The 21,488-nt window shown below is 46.4% G+C and overlaps 1 protein-coding gene across 1 annotated transcript in view; it reads left to right on the forward strand.

The window, feature by feature from the left end:
- Positions 1–21,488, forward strand: part of ghrhra (growth hormone releasing hormone receptor a) — a gene marked incomplete at both ends in the record, with an annotated part of 149,402 nt that overhangs the window by 110,943 nt on the left and 16,971 nt on the right. Inside the window, one exon of the mRNA XM_084327580.1 lies at positions 7,908–8,040. Coding sequence (XP_084183706.1) covers positions 7,908–8,040 — 133 coding nt within the window. The remainder of the gene's footprint in view (positions 1–7,907; positions 8,041–21,488) is intronic.

Below are 21,488 nucleotides of genomic sequence, written 5' to 3' on the forward strand. Positions count from 1 at the left end.
AATGTAATTTTTTATGTCAAAACCAATTTTACCATGGTACTGCTGTACTTCAAGTTCAAGTTCAAGTTCTTTAATAGTTGTCATACAGAAGTACAGAATACTTTCATACAAAATGCTTCTTACTGTTACGCTCCAGAGACTGTGCTAGACAAGATAGTATCAAATAACATAATAACATAATATAGCATGAATTTAGAAGAAGAAAATGAGGTCACAGTGTTCGGTATAGACATATGTACAATGTTCTGAGTTACCATATAATATACAATACACAATACTATGCAGTGTACTAATGTACAGTACTATCTAGTGCAAAGCAGAAATGGGATGAGGTACAATTTTAGGTACAATTTACAGTAAGGTGTACGAGTTGTAGTGCAATCCTTCATCCATAAATATAAAGTGTGGGGAGTGGGTGCTACAGTGTGTTTGTTTAAAGTGGGTGTGTGCTATAAAGTGTGTGGAGTGGGTGCTACAGTGTGTTTGTTTAAACAAACTACCTTCATAAGGATCTCAGCTAAATAATTGATGAATGTACAGTATGACAAGATAACTAATTATCCTTCAAAATATGCTCTCTTAAATAGCTGTAACTTGAACAGGTTAACAATGAAACCACTTTAAACATGTCATGATCAGTCCGAATCAGAGCATTCTGCCTCACTAGATTCTGAATCATCAGATTCCAATGAATCACCCCTCCTCCTCCATACATCATCATCTCCCTTCTCATCATCATCCTCCTCACTCTCCTCTTCCTCACTTTCTTCAGCTGGCCCTGCTGCAGGTAGATGTGTTGGGAGAGCAGGTTGTGTGTCGCGGACAGGGCGACAGCGACCACCCACCAGCACCCAGCCATGTCCGAGTGGCGAAGGGTGTCGCTTCAGGGAGGGGTGGTGCACTAGATATGCCAAGTCGTTCGCACGGAGGCAGTGTTGGCGTAGGCTATCTGCATCTGGAGGGAGATGGATGAATGATTTGTTCTTCATTCTCTTCCACTTTGTGGCATGGGCCTCAGCCATGGTCTTGTCCATAAATAACATGCATCCCTTCATACAATGGGTTTCACGCTGGCTTGAATATGGAGCAGAGGAAGAGCAAGGCTTATTCTCATACATCTTACAATCAACCGCCCAACAAGTCAGTTGTGAATGACATCATGGAGAAGCTGTCTACCATCATCGCCACTAAGCACATGCCCTTCGCCTTCTTAGTGGGAGATCATCCTGTGTACGTCCTCATCACTCTGCTCAAGGCCGAGAACCCAAACAAGTACCATGATGACATTGTACCCTTTCTTGGTCCCTTCCATACACAGTGTGTGATGATGAGCGCTATCTACAAGCGCTACAAGGGGAGTGAGCTAGGAAATGTACTCGTGGCAGGAGGAGTTATTGCAGAGGGCTCCGTTGACCGTGCACTGAAAGGCAAGCATTACAAGAGGGGGCTGCATTGCTTGAGGCTCATCTATGAGGCACTCATGAGTCAGCTGGTAAAGGGGAGGCTCATGCCCAACCTGGCTGATGAGACAAGGGAGAACCTTGAGATTCTGAGAGATATGAGTCTCTCCCAAGAACCCTGTGCAGCTGCACATGCGGCACTGGAGGATGATACTGACCTCGAGAGCCTCATCACCAATTTATTCACCCAGGTGGAGGCCAGTGACATGGCGGACTACTGGAGGGACTTCCTGTCTATGACAGATGCACTCATGCAGAATGTGCATGGAGTACATACCTGCAACTGGGATGAGTATGTCAGCTCTCTGCGTGCCATGCTGCCATGGATGGTAATGTACGACAACAATAGGTATGGAAGGTGGCTGCCTGAGGTCTGATCAGGTCGCCTTCCTTCGTACTGACTTCACTCACAATCCATCACAGGCAACCCCTACTCCAGCATGGCCTGGGACATGTGGATCGAGTGTACAATGAACAAGGTCAGCTAAATTAAGTCTGGCTGGCTCTCCATCCTCCAGAATGAGAAGCAGCTGCTGGTGCACTCCAGAAATGTGAACAATTTGGCCAAGATCCGGGTGGCTCACAATGCCCTGGCCAAAAAAAAAAGCCAAGAGGAAGCACATAGAATGTGGTCCGAAAAGGATGAGAGAAGATGAGCAGCGTGTATACTTGGGGTATACTTTGGGGTACTTTGGGGTATTCAGAGGTACTTTGGGGTATTTTGGGGTATTTTGGGGTACTTTGGGGTAATTTGGGGTACTTTGGGGTACTTTGGGATATTTTTGGCATATTTTGGGGTACTTTGGGGTATTGCGGGGTACTTTGGGGTACTTTGGGGTATTTTGGGGTACTTTGGGGTATACTTTGGGGTACTTTGGGGTATTTTGTGGTACTTTGGGGTATTTTGGGGTACTTTGGGGTATTTTCTGGTACTTTGTGGTGATTAGTAGGACCCGTAAAAAAGACTAAAAACTGCAGACATAAAATAAGTGTAAAATAGATAGCAGCTAAATAGATGGACTGCTTGTTTGGGAATGCGTGTTAATCACTGAATACAGATATTGATTTCACACAACAACTTTAGCCAAAAGATGGCAACAGAGAATATTATGGCCCAGCAAACGCTCTACAGTGGCGGCCATCTCCTAGAAAACGGCAGCCTCCTCCACTGTTGTAGTTTTGACTGGGTTCCTTATAGCAATAACAATATAACAATATATAACAATATAACAATAACACACATGAGCTTAGTTGGTAGCCGCAGCTTCAGCTTTACTCTGAGCGTCAGGTCAGGAATGCGACAACAGACATCATCAGTCGATCACAATACTCTTCAACACCGTACTCTTAATTGCACCCGAGTACCATATATCACATCCCCCTTTCTTAAGGAAAAGTTTAACTTTTTTGGTTCTGGTTTCCACTTTGGGAGCCAGGGAAGCTCACTGATGACTCGCTCAGTGTCTTCCAGCTAGTGTTGCCAGCGAGTGTTCAGGGAGTTTCTTGGAAGATCTAAAAAGTTCACATTTTCCTTCCCCTGTTAGACAAGAGGTTTAATTATAAAAATTATTTTTGTTTGCGCATGCGTGTGTGTGTGTGTGTGTGTGTGTGTGTGTGTGTGTGTGTGTGTGTGTGTGTGTGTGTGTGTGTGTGTGTGTGTGTGTGTGTGTGTGTGTGTGTGTCCATGTACAGTATGTTTGTGTGTGCACTGCAGGTGCATATGGACAAGCATCTGTGTGTGTGTGTGTGTGTGTGTCTGTGTACATGTGTGCATATTATGTGCATGTACAGTATGTATGTGTGTGCACTGCAGGTGCATATGGACAAGCATATCTGTGTGTGTGTGTGTGTGTGTGTGTGTGTGTGTGTGTGTGTGTGTGTGTGTGTGTGTGTGTGTGTGTGTGTGTGTGTGTGTGTGTGTGTGTGTGTGTGTGTGTGTGTGTGTGTGTGTGTGTGTGTGTGTGTGTGTGTGTGTGTGTGTGTGTGTGTGTGTGTGTGTGTGTGTGTGTGTGTGTGTGTGTGTGTGTGTGTGTGCATATTATGTGCATGTACGTGCATCTCTGTGTGTGTGTGTGTCTGTGTACATGTGTGCATATTATGTGCATGTACAGTATGTATGTGTGTGCACTGCAGGTGCATATGGACAAGCATATCTGTGTGTGTGTGTGTGTGTGTGTGTGTGCATATTATGTGCATGTACAGTATAGTATGTATGTGTGTGTACTGCAGGTGCATATGGATAAGCATCTGTGTGTGTGTGTGTGTGTGTGTGTGTGTGTGTGTGTGTGTGTGTGTATCAATTCATGTGAATACATGTCATTCTATTTCTCCCCCCTGCAAAAGAAAAGATAAGATAAGGTATTCCTTTATTGATCCCCTTGGAGAAACTTGGGGGAGTGGCTAGGCTGGTAAAGCTATGCCTCCTAAAGTGTGAAAATGGAAGTACAGGAAGTATGAATGAATGAATGAATGAAAACTTTATTTAACAGATTGCAGAATGGGTACAATACAGTACGGCTCAATACATACAATTGTTAAGGGGATGCAGACCTGAGAAAGACGTTTGTCTTGTTTCCATCAGGGTCCCCCATTTTCAATTCATATAGACATATATGACATACATGACATACAGATAGTCAGTACTGCTACATCTATACATTTATGACATACCAGATTTGCAAATACAGTACTGTTTGTGATACAGAAGGAGTCAAGAAAAGGGAGTATATACATTTGACGTAGAAACTGTACATTGGAGGTTGGGTGGGGGGGGTTGGGTACATTGGGATATTGACAACCATACTGGGTAATTTACATTGGAGGTGGTTGGGGGGGGGGGGCGGGGGGCACACTGTATAAACAAGTAACACTGTACATTGAGGGGGGGGGGGGAGGAGACACTGTACAAACAAACACAATTGTACATTGAACTATTGACAAAACCATACTAGGTAAATGACTGTACATTGGAGGGGGTTGGAATGATTGGGTTAGGATATTTACAGGGGCCAGTGTTGAATTGCAGTCTCCCGTAGGTGTCCCTTGAGAGAGGTTTTGAAAGTGGGTAGTGATCCACATTCCTTTACAGCTTTGGGTAGGGCGTTCCACATTGATGTGGCATAATTGCGAAACGTGTTTAGTCCCTTATTTGAGCCGAATCTGGGTTTGACATGATTTGTGGAGCTCCCTCTGGTGTTGTGATCGTGGTATTCACTGACCTTTGGGAAGTATTTTGACATGTACATGGGTACCTTGGTCGTGTAGTGTATCTTGTAGACCAGGCCCATTGCAAGTTGTTGTACTCTGTCGTCTACTCTAAGCCATCCTAGGTTGTCGAAGTGGGCAGGGGTGAGGTGGGTTCTAGGAGTAAGGTCAAGCAGTAGTCTGACCAGTTTGTTTTGAGATGTTTGTAATTTTGTTTTTAGCGCCTTTGAGGTGCTTTGGTACCATGAGGTGCAAGCATAGTCGTAGTACCCCTGAATGAGTGCTCCTGCCAGAGTCTTCAGGGTGTTCTTGTTTACCAGAGAGGAGATCCGGTACAAGAATCGAGTTCGTTGGTTGACTTTTTTTATTACATTGGATGCCATTTTGTCACAGGAGAGATTAGCCTCTAGGATGGACCCCAGGTAGGTAATTTCATCTTTCCTTGTGACAATATTGTCACCCACTGTAACTGAGAAGCCGTCGGTCTTGCTGAGTTTGTTATTTGAACCGAAGAGAATGGACTCTGTTTTGCCCATGTGTAATGATAGTTTGTTATCAGCGAGCCATATGCAGATTCTGCCTAGTTCCGAGCTGAGGGTTTTTTCAACCTGTAACTTGTTCTTGTCAGAGACCAGCAGGGCTGAGTCGTCCGCAAACAGGAACAAGTTGCAGTCACAAGCTGACGACATGTCATTTGCATAAATTAGGAACAGTAGCGGTCCTAGTATGCTTCCTTGTGGAACACCACAGCTCACTGTGAGGGGGGGGGATAGGGTACCGTTTACCTCCACCATCTGTTCCCTCCCCTCAAGGTAGGATTGCATCCAGCTCACTGATAGACTATCAAAACCAATTGCTTTTAGCTTGTCAATCAGAATGGAGTGATTGACCGTGTCAAAGGCCTTTTGTAGGTCCAGCATGACCATGCCGCAGTATTTGCCTGCGTCCACCTCTTGTTTGATGTGGTCATTCAAATAGAGAAGGCATGTGTCAGTGGAGTGGGATGTTCTGAAGCCAGATTGGAATTCGTAGATTAGATTTTTTTCCGCTAGGTACTTTTCGACCTGTTCGTAGACTATTTTTTCCATGACTTTCGAGATGGAGGTGAGAATAGAAACAGGGCGGTAGTTGCCTGGGTCTAATTTGCTGCCCTTTTTGTGCAGAGGGGTCACCCTCGCAATTTTGAAGTCCTTGGGGACGTGTCCCTGTTTTATGGAGAGGTTTATTATGTGTGTGATGATTGGTGTGATGGCGGCTGCTGAGTCTCTGAGGAATTTGGAGGGGATGTTGTCATGGCCAGTGGCCTTGTTAGGTTGGAGGGCGCTCAGTTTATTGAGTACCTCATCTGTTGTTACCATTTCCAGCTTGAAGTCGTCCTTGCGGACCCCTAGGTTTTTGTAGAAAGCTACTATGTGTTCTACCCCATAAAGCCCTGAGTGGGAGGGTAGTTTGTTTACCAGTGTTGTGGCTATGTTTGTGAAGAAAATGTTTAAGTAATTGGCTACATCCAGCTTGTCTGTGATGAGCGTGTTGTCAGTTTTTATGTTTATGTTTGAGAATCTGGTTTTAAGTTTTTTACTGCATCCTAGTTGATTATTGAGTAATTTCCACAGTTCACGTGGTTTGTTTTTGTTTTCCTCAGTTTTGTCATTGATGAAATTCTTTTTTGCAGTTTTGATCATGGAGTTTACGTCGTTTCTTAGTCTGTTTCTTTCTAGTTTGAGTTCAGTCACGTGGGCTTGGAGTTCACTGCTCGTGCTTTTAGTAAGCTTTGACTGACTTTTACGAAACTCAGAGCATTTTTTGTCTCTGGTTTTCATAGCGGCCAGTATTTCGGAGTGCATCCACGGCTCAGCGCGATTTTTTACCCTGGTGGTTCTTAGGGGGGCCATGTCGTTTAGTATTGCTGAGAATTTGGTTTTGAAACCAAGCCATGTTTCGTCAACCAGTGTACCATTGAGTTCATCTGACCAGTCCAGACTCTCCAGTTCAAGGTTGAAGGCCTCGCTAGAGTAGGTTTTGAGGTCTCTAGATGTGACTGTTTTGTGGCAGCCAGCCTTTTGTTTTAGTTTTTTTCGGGTACAGAATATCATATAATGATCACTTAACCCACATGCTATAACCCCTTTATTTGAGATCTTGGACTTGTCGGAGGTCAGAATGAGGTCAATGGTAGTCTGAGTTGATTCACATACACGTGTGGGTTGGGTGATTAGCTGGCTGAGGCCATGCAGATCACAAAACCTACTGAAGGCCTTGAAGACGGGTGCATCTTTTCGTTGCATATCCGTGTTCCAGTCTCCAATAAGAATTTTGTCTACATCCTCAACTCCAGCTAAACACCCATCCATTGTATCATAAAAGCCACTATGATCTGGCGGCCTGTAGACTGTGCCAACCAGTAGGGATTTCGCCCTTTCGAATAGGATTTCCACCCATACAGTTTCAATTGATTTATGATTCAGGTCATTTCTGTTGATGAATTTGGTGTCCTTGTGTATGTACATACAGACACCACCTCCATGTTTGTTCCTATCATTCCTGATTATTGAGTAGTTCTCAATCTCTATCTCTGGATCTTTTACAGAATCGTCGAGCTTAGTTTCTGAGAAGCACAGTATGTTTGCCTTACCATTTATGAATATTTGCTTGATTTCATCCAATTTGTTTTTTAAGCTGTTAATGTTAATGTGAAAAATGTTCAGTCCATTGGCGTTGGTTATTTCATTTATGTTGGCAGGTTCGAAGTATTGTCCGTTTGTGATCTGTTCCTCTGTGTTGTTGTGGGTGGGAAGGGGGGGGGGGGGGCGTCGGCTACAGGCTTTCCGGTTTCGACAAAACAATTATAGAAACGTGTGAAGTGCACAATATTTCCTCGTTTAAGCCACTGCAGTCTACAACGGCTTTGCCTGAAGAATTTACTACATGACCGGGACGTTCTAGCTTGTTTGCCGACAGGATTCAGGAAAAGTTTGGTCCGTTCGGAGGCAGCTTCCAGGGGAAGTACATACACCGGAAATTCACACTTTCGATCGTAGTGCTTTACCAGTCTTTATCTCACAGAGGAGATAAAACTGGGAACGAGGTTAGGGAGTGGCAGGGGGAGGGGGAGGGGAGGTACAGGTATGGGCAGGGTAATCGTAGAAAGACATAAATATAGGCAATATGATCTGATCTGAATATAAATATATGAGAAAAATATACAGTGTAAACAATATAATTAACTGAATATCTCCCTTTCAGAAAGTTCCACTGCACCCGCAACTACATCCACATCAACCTGTTCTCCTCCTTCGTCCTGAGAGCCACCGCCGTCTTCATCAAGGACACTGTGCTGTTCGCTGACGAGACCCTGGACCACTGCTTCATGTCCACAGTGAGCACCTCCTATATACACTGCTTCATGTCCACAGTGAGCACCTCCTATATACACTGCTTCATGTCCACAGTGAGCACCTCCTATATACACTGCTGCATGTCCACAGTGAGCTCCTCCTATATACACTGCTGCATGTCCACAGTGAGCTCCTCCTATATACACTACTTCATGTCCACAGTGAGCACCTCCTATATACACTGCTGCATGTCCACAGTGAGCTCCTCCTATATACACTGCTTCATGTCCACAGTGAGCTCCTCCTATATACACTGCTTCATGTCCACAGTGAGCACCTCCTATATATACTGCTTCATGTCCACAGTGAGCTCCTCCTATATATACTGCTTCATGTCCACAGTGAGCTCCTCCTATATACACTGCTGCATGTCCACAGTGAGCTCCTCCTATATACACTGCTTCATGTCCACAGTGAGCTCCTCCTATATACACTGCTTCATGTCCACAGTGAGCTCCTCCTATATACACTGCTTCATGTCCACAGTGAGCACCTCCTATATATACTGCTTCATGTCCACAGTGAGCTCCTCCTATATATACTGCTTCATGTCCACAGTGAGCTCCTCCTATATACACTGCTGCATGTCCACAGTGAGCTCCTCCTATATACACTGCTTCATGTCCACAGTGAGCTCCTCCTATATACACTGCTGCATGTCCACAGTGAGCTCCTCCTATATATACTGCTTCATGTCCACAGTGAGCACCTCCTATATATACTGCTTCATGTCCACAGTGAGCTCCTTCTATATACACTGCTCCATGTCCACAGTGAGCTCCTCCTATATACACTGCTCCATGTCCACAGTGAGCACCTCCTATATACACTGCTTCATGTCCACAGTGAGCACCTCCTATATACACTGCTTCATGTCCACAGTGAGCTCCTCCTATATATACTGCTTCATGTCCACAGTGAGCACCTCCTATATATACTGCTTCATGTCCACAGTGAGCTCCTCCTATATACACTGCTTCATGTCCACAGTGAGCTCCTCCTATATACACTGCTTCATGTCCACAGTGAGCACCTCCTATATACACTGCTTCATGTCCACAGTGAGCACCTCCTATATACACTGCTTCATGTCCACAGTGAGCACCTCCTATATACACTGCTTCATGTCCACAGTGAGCTCCTCCTATATACACTGCTTCATGTCCACAGTGAGCTCCTCCTATATACACTGCTTCATGTCCACAGTGAGCTCCTCCTATATACACTGCTTCATGTCCACAGTGAGCACCTCCTATATACACTGCTTCATGTCCACAGTGAGCACCTCCTATATACTGCTTCATGTCCACAGTGAGCACCTCCTATATACACTGCTTCATGTCCACAATATACACTGCTTCATGTCCACACTGAGCTCCTCCTATATACACTGATTCATGTCCACAGTGAGCACCTCCTATACAAAGTACAAACAAAAAATCAAAAGCACACCGGTAGTCTCGTGAGAGGTGCAGAAATGGGATGTGGCGTCATAGGAGACGCTCCAAGCTGCGCTTGAGTGCACAGACTGGAGGAGCGTGTTCCGCGACACAGATAACCTTAATGTCTACACAGAGACAGTGCTGGACTTTGTTCGTACTTTGGTGGAAGAAACAATCCCCACTACCACAATTAAAGTTTACCCAAATCAAAAACCCTGGGTAGACAAATCCGTCTGTGAAGCTCTGAAAGCGCGCACCAAAGCATACAACGACGGCCTGGTGGCAGGCAACATGAATGACCACAAGGTGGCGCGATACAACGTAAGGAGGACAGTAATAGAGGCAAAACGGCGCTACAGGGATAAAATTGAACTCCAGTTTGAACAGGCTGACTCCAGGGCCCTGTTTCTTGTACCTGGATAACTGAGTTAGTCGGATAACTTTAACTGGATAACTGAGTTAGCCGGCCTTTCCGGTTCCATGTACGTGGATTTTCCAAATCACCATGACAACAGATCCAAAAGTTTGAGCCTGGTCGAAAGCAGAGTTCAAGTTCAAGTTAGCCGGATCACGCAGAGCCACGCCCCCGCAAAGAAAGTGACAGCTCGTTTCCTGAAATTATTCCCACAGCCTAGGATCTGCGTTACACCATTCTGAATTACGTTTTTGTGCTCCATTCTTCCAGAGGGGGCTTTTGAAATGTAAAATAGACCCAAAATGCTGATACTAAATTCACTTTGTCCTAAATAATGCACGTTATATATACCGTGGTGACGGTGGCGCTCGCTCGTGCGATGTACACATTATGTGGTTATTTTAATTGTAACTGGGATTAAGATGTCTGATGAGATGCGCTGTTTGACGGATTTGAGAAATTGAATGAGCCGTTGACGTCACATTAATGAATGAGGATAAAGAGATAAACTTCATTCAAAACAAAGGATATTCTAAACACGGGTCTCTCGTTCATTAATGTATAAACAATGAATATATATCCCATCTGGCACAGTGGTGCAGTGGTAGTGCTCAAGCCTGCCAACCCAGTGACTGGGGTTCAAAACCCGGTGTTTCCAATATGATTTTTTTGAATATAATATTAATGATTATACGCCAAAGTAGCCTGGTTTTAAGTTAAAATATTATAAATCTACATGCATTGAGGATGTCATTCTTTATATAGCTCTCAACGTGCACCAAATTGAATTATTCCTATATTGCAAAAAGAAGGAGACGACTAGGGTCTCGAACCCCGGTCGTCTGTGTGAAAGTCAAAAGAACAACCCGTTAGACCACATTGGAGATAAGTTAAAGATTGACTATACATCAATCAATGGGTAAGAGAGCCGTATCGTAATTCTGTATAACAGTTAACTAATTATTTTCGCTAGCAAGATCTCATTTGATTATTCAATCCAGCAGGCAAGTTTAAAGAAATATAATCTGATTGATTGAGGTAATGAGGGACTTAAAATTAGCCTATAGATAACGCATTTAACTTGTCGGCGAGGCGATTGAGCCGTATTGCAATCTGTCAATAAAGTCTTAAATCAATTAATCAATCAATGCCGTTAGAGAATCAGGATCTCTGCCATCGATACGTGCTGGCTTTTCACCTAAAGCGGCCGCGCGCATTTAGCCTGAGTCGCAAGTCTGGCTTGAGTTAACGAGACTGAATCCACCTTCGTGGAACAGGAAAATCCCGGCTTCAAACATCGGGTTAACTGAAGCTGGATAATGACATCTTGATCGACTTAGTTGAACCACGTACAAGAAACAGGGCCCAGAGCTATGTGGCAGGGGCTCAAAACGATGACAGACTACAAAGGCACCTCCCTCAAACTGAACAGTGACATCTCCTTAGCAAATGACCTCAATACCTTCTATGCGAGGTTTGATGCTGGTAATAACAACACCAGCCCACAAGCCACGGCAATGGGGGGGGGGGGGGGGGTCTGCTGCTGATGGAGACTCAGTGTTCAGGGTAACAGAGCATGAGGTGGGGCGGACCTTTAAAAAAGTGAATATCAGGAAGGCAGCAGGACCGGACGGCATCCCCGGCCGCGTCCTAAAAGTCTGTGCCGACCAACTGGCCCCGGTATTCACTGACATATTTAACCTGTCCTTAGAACAGGCTGTCATCCCCACCTGCCTGAAGAAGTCCACTATTATCCCTGTACCCAAAAAATCCAAGCCTGCTTGCCTCAACGACTACCGCCCTGTAGCTCTCACCTCCATAGCCATGAAGTGCTTTGAGAAGCTAGTAAAGGGCTACATCTGCTCCTCCCTCCCCATCAACCTGGACCCCCTGCAATTTGCATACCGCCCCAACAGGTCCACGGAGGACGCCATAGCCCATGTGCTGCACACAGCAGCATCACACCTGGACAAGAGGAAGGGGAACTATGTGAGAATGCTATTCATCGACTACAGCTCGACATTCAATACCATAGTCCCCTCCAAACTCATAGCCAAGCTCAGGGACCTGGGCTTGAACTATGACCTCTGCCAGTGGGTCTTGGACTTCCTGACGGGCAGACCCCAGGTGGTGAGAGCAGGCAACTGCACCTCCTCATCCATCACCCTCAACATAGGGGCCCCCCAGGGCTGTGTTCTGAGTCCCCTCCTCTACTCCCTGTACACACACGACTGTGTGGCTCAGCGGAGTAGCAACACAATCAACAAATTTGCTGACGACACAGTAGTGGTGGGCCTGATCTCTGCAAACGACGAGAGGGCCTACCTGGAAGAGGTCAAGGTCCTGGCGGGATGGTGCCAGGAAAACAGCCTCTCCCTGAACGTCAGCAAAACAAAGGAGATGATTGTGGACTTCAGGGTCTGGGGTCAAGGACTACAGCCCCCTCAGCATCGACGGGGCACCGGTTGAGAGAGTGAACAGCTTTAAGTACCTCGGAGCCCACATATCCGAGGACTTGACATGGACCACACACATTGACAGTGTTGTGAAGAAGGCACGACAACGCCTCTACTTCCTCAGGCGCCTAAGGAAGTTCCAAGTCAGTCAGAAGATCCTTAAGAACTTCTACTCATGTACAATAGAGAGCATCCTGACTGGCAACATCACCTCCTGGTTTGGGAATAGCACTGCACAAGACCGTAGCAGACTACAAAGAGTGACACGTTCAGCCGAACGCACAATTGGAGGGGGGCTTCCCACCCTCCAGAACATTTACAACAAGCGGTGCAGGGGGAAGGCTAAGAGAATTATTAAGGACTCGAGCCACCCGAACAACTGCCTCTTTGAACTGCTGCGGTCAGGCAAGCAATACCGGAGTCTTAAGGCGAGCACAGAAAGACTCAGAAGAAGCTTCTATCCCCAGGCCATCAGGCTGCTAAACGAACAATAAACACTATGCAACAACCATCAAATGCACACAGCACACACACCCACACGCACACACTCACTTAAACCACACAAACACACTTTATATTTATTGATAAAGGATTTGCACTACAACTCGTACACCTACTGTAAATTGTACCTAAATTGCACCTCATCCCATTTCTGCCTTGCACTATATAGTATTGTATATTAGTACACTGCATAGTATTGTATATTATATGGTAACTCAGTTACGTCTATTCTGCATCGAACATTGTACATATGTCTATACTGAACACTGTGACCTCATTTTTTTTTACTTCTAATTTACATGCTATACTATGTTATTTTATTTCATACTTATATTGTCTTACACAGTCTCTGGAGCGTAACAGTAAGAAGCATTTTGTATAAAAGTATTCTGTACTTCTGTATGACAACTATTAAAGAAACTTGAAACTAGAAACTCCTATACACTGCTTCATGTCCACAGGATCGATCCTGGATTTTGCCCACTTTCACGCATTGGTTTCTGCCTGATAAATAGCTCCAGAACCAACCGCAAACAATCTCAAAAAACAATACTGTACAGTATATTCAACAGAAGAGAATTATCAACCGTATCAAATGCTTTGGACAGATCTATACATAGGGCCGCACAATGTTTCTTTTTGTCCAATAATAATAATAATAATAATAATAATAATAATAATACATTCGATGTATAGTGCACTCTATATTTGGAAACCAAATCTCAGAGTGCTACAGAGTAAAAACAGACTTTAAAAACCGAAGAGATGATAAGATAAGATAAGATAAGAGATGATAAGATAAGATAAGATAGTCCTTGATTGATCTCCTTGGGGAAATTCAGGCATCATAGCAGCATGGGGGAGGCGGGAGGGGAGGTACAGGTATGGTTATGGTAATAGTAGAAAGACATAAATATAGGCAATACAATTAAATCTGAATATAAAATTATGAGAAAGATAACTGAAAGTAATTGGGCTGGGCTCATTGGAACCACAAGAGTCTCAGTTTTATAAAGCTTTTTTGTACAAAGACGTCATTTTCACTTCCAAAGTCAAATGGTTTTGAAAATGTTAACTGACTAAATAAAACAGCGCGACAGTGGCTCAGGAGATAGAGCAGTCATCTGGTAATCCAGAGGTTCCCGGTTCGATTCCCTCTCCTCCCGGGCAGCATGTCGAAGTGTCCTTGAGCAAGACACTTAACTCCTAATTGCTCCCGATGAGCAGGTTGGCACCTTGCATGGTTGCCTCTGCCGTCGGTGTGTGAATGTGTGAGTGAATGGGTCAAATGTGAGGAACAAATTGTAAAGCGCTTTGGATAAAAAAAATTATATTAATGCACCATTTACCATTTATGTCCTCGCGGACCACAGAAAAAGTTCCCACGGGTCGGATTCGGTCCACGGGCCACAGGTTGAGTATCGCTGCTGTATCAGGTGCGTGGTTGTGGCAAGGATCAAAACAAACAGAATACCGGCACTCACAGATCAATAGTCCCCTATTTATTGTCAAGAAGACTATTGATCTGTGAGTGCAGGCATTCTGTTTGTTTTTATAGCTGAGTGACAACATGATAGAGAAGAAGATGGACGACCTCATCAGTTCAAACCTAGTGGCGAACACCCGTATATAACCTAGAGACAAGATGAGACAAGTCATTCATCAGGTCAAACCTAGTGGCGAACACCCGTATATAACCTAGAGACAAGATGAGACAAGTCATTCATCAGGTCAAACCTAGTGGCGAACACCCGTATATAACCTAGAGACAAGATGAGACAAGTCATTCATCAGGTCAAACCTAGTGGCGAACACCCGTATATAACCTAGAGACAAGATGAGACAAGTCATTCATCAGGTCAAACCTAGTGGCGAACACCCGTATATAACCTAGAGACAAGATGAGACAAGTCATTCATCAGGTCAAACCTAGTGGCGAACACCCGTATATAACCTAGAGACAAGATGAGACAAGTCATTCATCAGGTCAAACCTATAGTGGCGAACACCCGTATATAACCTATAAGTCATTGTCAACGGCTCATTGGCTCATCCGTGGTATTTCCAGCTCAGCCATGCAGTACAAAGGGGTGTGTGTATTCTCATTTCATGAACATGACAGGCAGATGAGGAGACAGATTAAGCTATGAATCTGATTAGGATTGTACTATTTTCTGTTAGACCTGTCGTATTAGATTACATCATAATTGCAGAGCAGTATGCAGCGCAGTACAGCCTTATTACATTACTTTCACATGAACTACCTTGCTGTTCTGTGATGGAAAGGCATCAGAGACGGACGGTACAGCAGCGGTAATAGGTAGCCTGGTGGACTTCCACACACTAAACACCTTTATTCAAATCCTATCCAATCGTAAATATATTATATATTCACGCCATATGTATCATATAAATAATCCCATATAAACCATTTTCATCCATAATTCATGGCGACTCGTTCGTATTGATTTCTACTCATCGTCCGTAGTTGTAAAACCGGGAATCATATTCAAAGATATTCACAAGCGTATGATGGTGTCCTGGCTGGCAAGCGACTGGAGGATTAGTGAGGGGGCGGCAAGGAGCACGTGGTTCTGAAAGATAAAGGTGTTATTTCAATCTAATATCCTTTTACACACATTAACCCACCGTGTGCTGGAAGCAACGCGTCAAGTTTGTATGAACCCCCCTCCCCACCCGCTATGTTGGAATATAGAATCACAATCGACACAAAATCCCACAAAATTATCTTTCTTCTGATACATTTTCTTGGACGCGGTTTGCTTTATGATTCTTGGACATTTTACATTTAGTCATTTAGCTGAACGCTTTTATTTTATGAAGTGAGTTACAAGTTCGTTCTGTACAACAAGTCAGAAGGAAGTGTACAACTCTGGCAGCTAAGGGTCAGTGAGCTTGTTCGTCAAACAGTGTTGAACTTGAGTGCTACACTCTTGAGTGCATAGTATTATAGACATATCAGCATAGTGGGTAGTAATATAGGCATAGTAGATTACTTAGTTACAGAGTGCATACTAGTAAAAGACAGTACAAAGGTTAGTATTGTCAGGATTGGGGGGGTGTAGGACACACACGCAGACACACACAAAAGGGGAATCTGAAAGTTACCCCAGAGCGATGAGATAGGGTGGGGGAAACACAAGACACCACTATAGAATAAAGGGGGGAAATAACAAAGTAACCACCAGTGCCTAGCAGTTGAAAACAAACAAGAAACCAAAGCGCTACAGACAGACAAAAGTTTAAACACTAGAAACATGAACTTGAGACACGCCTCTACTACTGAGGGCAAACATGAAATGGACAAGCATCCGAACACAGGAAACCAAGCCTACTTAAAGGCCCTGCACACCTGACACCAATCAGGTGGCAATCAAGCCCACACACCTTCCGTATGGCAATTAACTTTTGATTGACAGCTCACAAGAGAAAACGATAGGTTATGACTATAACCAAGTTCTGTTAGTTAGGGGCGATGCTTGGCATCACACTGCACTATCTCGCGTACGTGCACGCGTACTGAATAAACCACAAATGTACCTCTAATACCAGTATTAGTCTGACCACACCCCTCATCAGCTTACCTTCATAAGCAGGTGTGTGGTCACCTGCTCTCCTCCTTCCCAAGCTTTCACCACAAGGTGAGGACAAGGGCTGCAGCGGCCGTCTGATGCCAAGCATCGCCCCTAACTAACAGAACTTGGTTATAGTCATAACCTATCGTTCTGTATCGTTAGTGGCTTAGCTTGGCATCACACTGCACAAGGGAGGCCAAGCGGAGCCACTTGGCTGACAAATACACCCCGCTGACAGCCCCCCAAAACCATCAGAACAGGGAGGGCCGAGCCCCCCCGACCCCCCCTAATGGAGGGTATCCCCCCTATTAGAGGCTTCACGGGAAGGCGACGGACCCGACCGTGCGAAGAGGCACTCAAGCAACTTAACGCACAGGGTGAGCAGACCGTGGCTTGACCCCACGACTACACACACGCACAACCCGCATGCCACCCGGGAACGAACGGAGGAACAACCTCGTCACTGCCCCCAGAATCACGGGGTCAAGGGCAAACCCAACCCCGTGGCAAGACCGTAGCAGCGGAGCGCGAAGGAAGACCCAGACCCACCAAAAGGACTGGACTCCCTGGAATGGGGGCCCGGAGAAGTCCATGATGCCAGCATCAAGACCCCACCAGGTGGGCACGTAGTGCCCCGCCCCCCACATCGCCAGCGTATTCGGACAAAGGCCCCCCAGTTACTGCACCTGGTAATCCCAGGCGGTATCCCACCAAGTACTAACCAGGCCAGAACCTGCTTAGCTTCCGAGATCGGACGAGATCGGGCGTGTTCAGGTCGGTATGGCCGTAAGCCGAGCGGGCCCCGTCCCCCCAACAGTACACCGCCTGGCACACTAACCCTGCAGAACAGACAGTCAGCATGGCCGTAAGCACACAAAAAAGGTTAACCAACGGAAGCAGGCAGCGCACCGGGGAAAAACCAGGCAACAGGCTGTTAACCCTAGCCTGGAGACTGCGGACGAGACAGGCGCCAGAGGGGACAGCTGAACACAGCTGCCCCGGCGGAAGGGGCGTATGCTGGCGTTGTTGCATGACCAAGCCTCCATTTAAAAACCCCCACCCAGAGGGGTCGAGGCAGAGAAGGCTGACACGATTGGCAGACGTCATGAACGTGCAGGGGCACCCTCAAACGGTGAACCCGGGAGTTGACACTGCACCAACACACCAGGGAACCAACCACCTCGGTGTTACCCAATGCGGTGGTTGTTCCTATAACCCCTCAAGAAAAAACTCCAAAACACACCTGCGGGCATACACCGGCTATACCGCAGTACAAGTGTTTCAGTTTTCAAAAAAGGGTTAACCCAGGCCTACGGGTCGCAAACATCACTTCGGACCGGGCCTGGCGGTACGGGAAGCACAGGGTCACCAGAGGAGGTCAAAAAACCACCCCCACAGGCCCCTCTTCGCCATGCGTGAGAGAGGAGCGAAAAATAATGGAGAACCAGCCCCTAAGCACACCGTACTTGGTATTCCCAGGCGGTCTCCCAACCAAGTACTAACCAGGACCAACCTGTGTAGCGGCCGAGATCCGACGAGATCGAGCGCGTACAGAATGGCATGGCTGTAAGCCATGACGACAGTGCTGAGTAAAAACATACCCAACCAGGGTCTCCATAGCGCTTAACCCTGTGACACCCAGACCGACCTGGCATTTTTCCCCCTGAAAAAAGCCCAAGTCCCTCAGGGTACCAGAACAGCAGATCTGCATCCCCGGCGGACAACGGGTTCAACTGATCTGGACCAGCGTGACCAGAACCAGTCCCGTGCCCTAACCACGCCGATATGCCTACTCCAGGAGAAGGGCAGATATGCGTGTTGATCTTAACATGAAAAGAAGGCGCCACCCAGACGTCCGGACGAACCGCGCCTGGTGGCCCACCCCAAGGGCGTGAGACCCCACTACATATGTTCAGATCCATCCCGTCATCATCCCCCAGACATGAACGAGAATCCGTCGACAACCCACCCAGGTCATGGGATGTGGTCGTCGGAAGAGGAAAAACCCCCATCTCAGTTGCTTTATAAAAACGCTGTTTCAACCACAAGCAACCAAGGCGTGCCAGTCAATCGCCTGTTTACAGCGAGCTAGCACTATACGTGCGTCGGGACACACCCCCATCAATGAACAGGCTATTTAGACCTGTCATTGAATCCCCAAGGCGCCCAGGGGAACGACAAGAGGGGTGTGACACTCCCTAACTCCAACACTTCTGGAATAGAAAGAAGGAAGCATCAACAGTATGTATCCCAGTCTACACAGCCGGGGTAAAAAATGTTCACATTTTTACATCCCACCACCCTCCCATAGGAAAGAGACGGGGATCCCCAGAGAGACTTCCCACGCGAGCTGTACAGATTGAAAAGAATATATTGCACCTTGAGCCATGTAAAAAACTGGTTTTAGGGCCTCCGGGGAAGAGGCCTGAACCCATACACACTCAATAAACGAATTGAATCGAATATACATACAATAGAAAAGGACCCTTCTAGAGGGTCCACTCACTTTGACAATCTGAGGAGGAAGGCTCTGTACTCTGATGGAGGCTTCCTCACATGGAAGAAGGAGTCCGAACTCACAGAAGGCCTGAATAGGCGCTTGGTGAGGAGGAGCCCTGACCACCCCCCCTGAAAACAGATCCATCACATGGACCTGAACAGCACACGGAAGTCCTACCAACAGAGACGCGCACGGTGACGTACTCTATGGCGGGGGAATTCCTGCGGTGCACACGCCCAATATACCAGGCCGTGGGACCAGGAACTCCCTCCCCCCCCCCCCCCCCGTAACGTGCCGAACCGCCACGTGACGGGAACCTTGAAGGACAGGGGGTGTACCCCTGACCGACAGAACAATGGGGAGAGGAAAGGTTACCAGTTCACCCCTTTACGACCCCACACCCATGATACGACGTAACGACAAAAAGAGAATATGACACAGTCATAGTCAGCTCTATGAAGCGTTTCACAGCTCCACACAGCGCATGAGCTAACCTGCTATCTGATTTTTACTAAGGAAAAACACAGAATAGAGAGGGCTCTAAGAACCCCGGTCCAACATACACATGTGCTTCTGTGGCCAGTACAACCCAGTTGTAGGTCACATGACACACACAACCCATCATCACATACAAAAAATGGCAAAAACACTCAACAGAGGAACGCCGTTTTTTTCACAATGAGAGAATACATCATTCTTGATTAGTATCGACCACAGGCCTTGCTAAGCACACATGACAGCAACCAAACCAATTTCCCTTTAGGAAATAAGTTTCTCCAGCAGATTTAGCACAACCTCAGCAATCAAGCTAAGAGTTACATCGTATCCCTACCACACAAAAGACACAATTAATGCACAACATGTCTGATAGGAGGTGATAAAGTCCCCAGGGAACCGGGGGGGAAAACACAATCCTCCTATTTTACCCTCAATACGGCCAGTTAAAACAGGAAAACCTGTTAATGTGTGAACACACTGTTCATTGTCATCACAGTCTGAGAAAGAACATTCTTTTACTCACTTGTCACCAAGCATAGCTTCATAGGTTAGTTACCTTAGTTGTGAGTACACGGCCGTGTTACTCACACAACAACCAGATCATTACATCCCGTTTGCACGGAGAAGCTAACTGCCAGTGACAAAAACAGCTCACACATAACCCGCAACGTATCCTAAATGCATTGTAGCAACACACGTTTTGGGAAAAACACCGTTATTCACAATACATTTAGCAAAGTAAAACCAGAAGACGTGTTATGAGGTCTGGTCAACCCCGTTCCTACCCGGAACGCAGATCAGCGAAGTGCAGTCACAAGACACGGTAGAACACAGCCGTCCTGTGTTGTTCGATCCGGGCAGCGTCGCCGCTCCAACCAGTCGCTACAGTCCTCTTTGTTGACGCAATCCCCGTCCAGGCTCAGGGCAGGGTCGACGAACATCCCCTGTCAAGGATGACGTCGTGGTCAAGAGTGTAAAACATGTTAAAATCAAAGCACGTTCAACAGAATAGCATCAAGCTAACGGCTGCTCCAACCGTTCGGGTGCTATTGCTTCTGCTCGCGAGACGCCGATCTAGCGACGCACGCGATCAGAAGCGAGCTCCCGGCGGCGCGCGAGAAGCTAAGCTACCCCGCGCCAGGCCATGGCCATAGCAGCAAGCTAACGTTACCTAGCGACCACGACATGCTAGCCCCGCAGCTAACAGCTGACTGGCTAATAGTAGGCCTTAAGCAGGCCATGCAGCGATCCAGCAGGCTAACGCAGCAGTTAACAGCTGACCGGCTAACCGTAAGCTATGAACATGTAAACAATGACATAACACTCACCCAGACAGGCCGCCGTTCTGAACCTCTCCTCACTTTTTAAGAGAAAAGAGAAAACAAGATGTCAACACCGCTTCACAACGGTGACATTACCACATCCGACGGAGTCAGCACAGTACCAACTGGCCTGTGTAGCTGACTTTGAACATGAATCTGCCGCTATCGCACATTACATGCACATATCCCCTCGTGAAGGAATACTCTCATTTGGATATGAAAGATGGGGCCTTAACACGGTGACAGAGAGAATCCACTCGTCCAGAACACACAGGGATCACCAGTGTCAATGGTCGCGGCCCACTAGTTAAAACTATAATGGTCTCCAGACCAAGGCCTTCTGTCGCCTAGGTGGCTGAACAAAGGACCCTAGTCTGGGGCCGGTTTCCATAAACTTTGTCAAGTAGCCCCCATAGCACTAACAGACAAGTGGAGCCCGCCAGCAAACACTACTCACCCAACCTGGAACGCACCGCTTCTCACAACAGCGGCATGTCCGACAGTTCAGCTGTGGCCTGACAGGTTTCACCCCAACAAACACAGCAAGGAACTGCAGTTGAGAAGCATGCAGCGGCGTGCTCCCAATACGAAAACCGGTGGAGGGTTTTTAGAATGATCATCATCTTCCAGACACTCCAGTACGAAGACAATATCGCCGTATTTTCTCGAAAATAGTGAGAGAGAAAATAAAGATATGAT

The sequence above is a fragment of the Notolepis coatsorum genome (genome assembly GCF_963971535.1).
Source record: "Notolepis coatsorum genome assembly, chromosome: 13".
In the NCBI taxonomy this organism is placed as follows: domain Eukaryota; kingdom Metazoa; phylum Chordata; class Actinopteri; order Aulopiformes; family Paralepididae; genus Notolepis; species Notolepis coatsorum.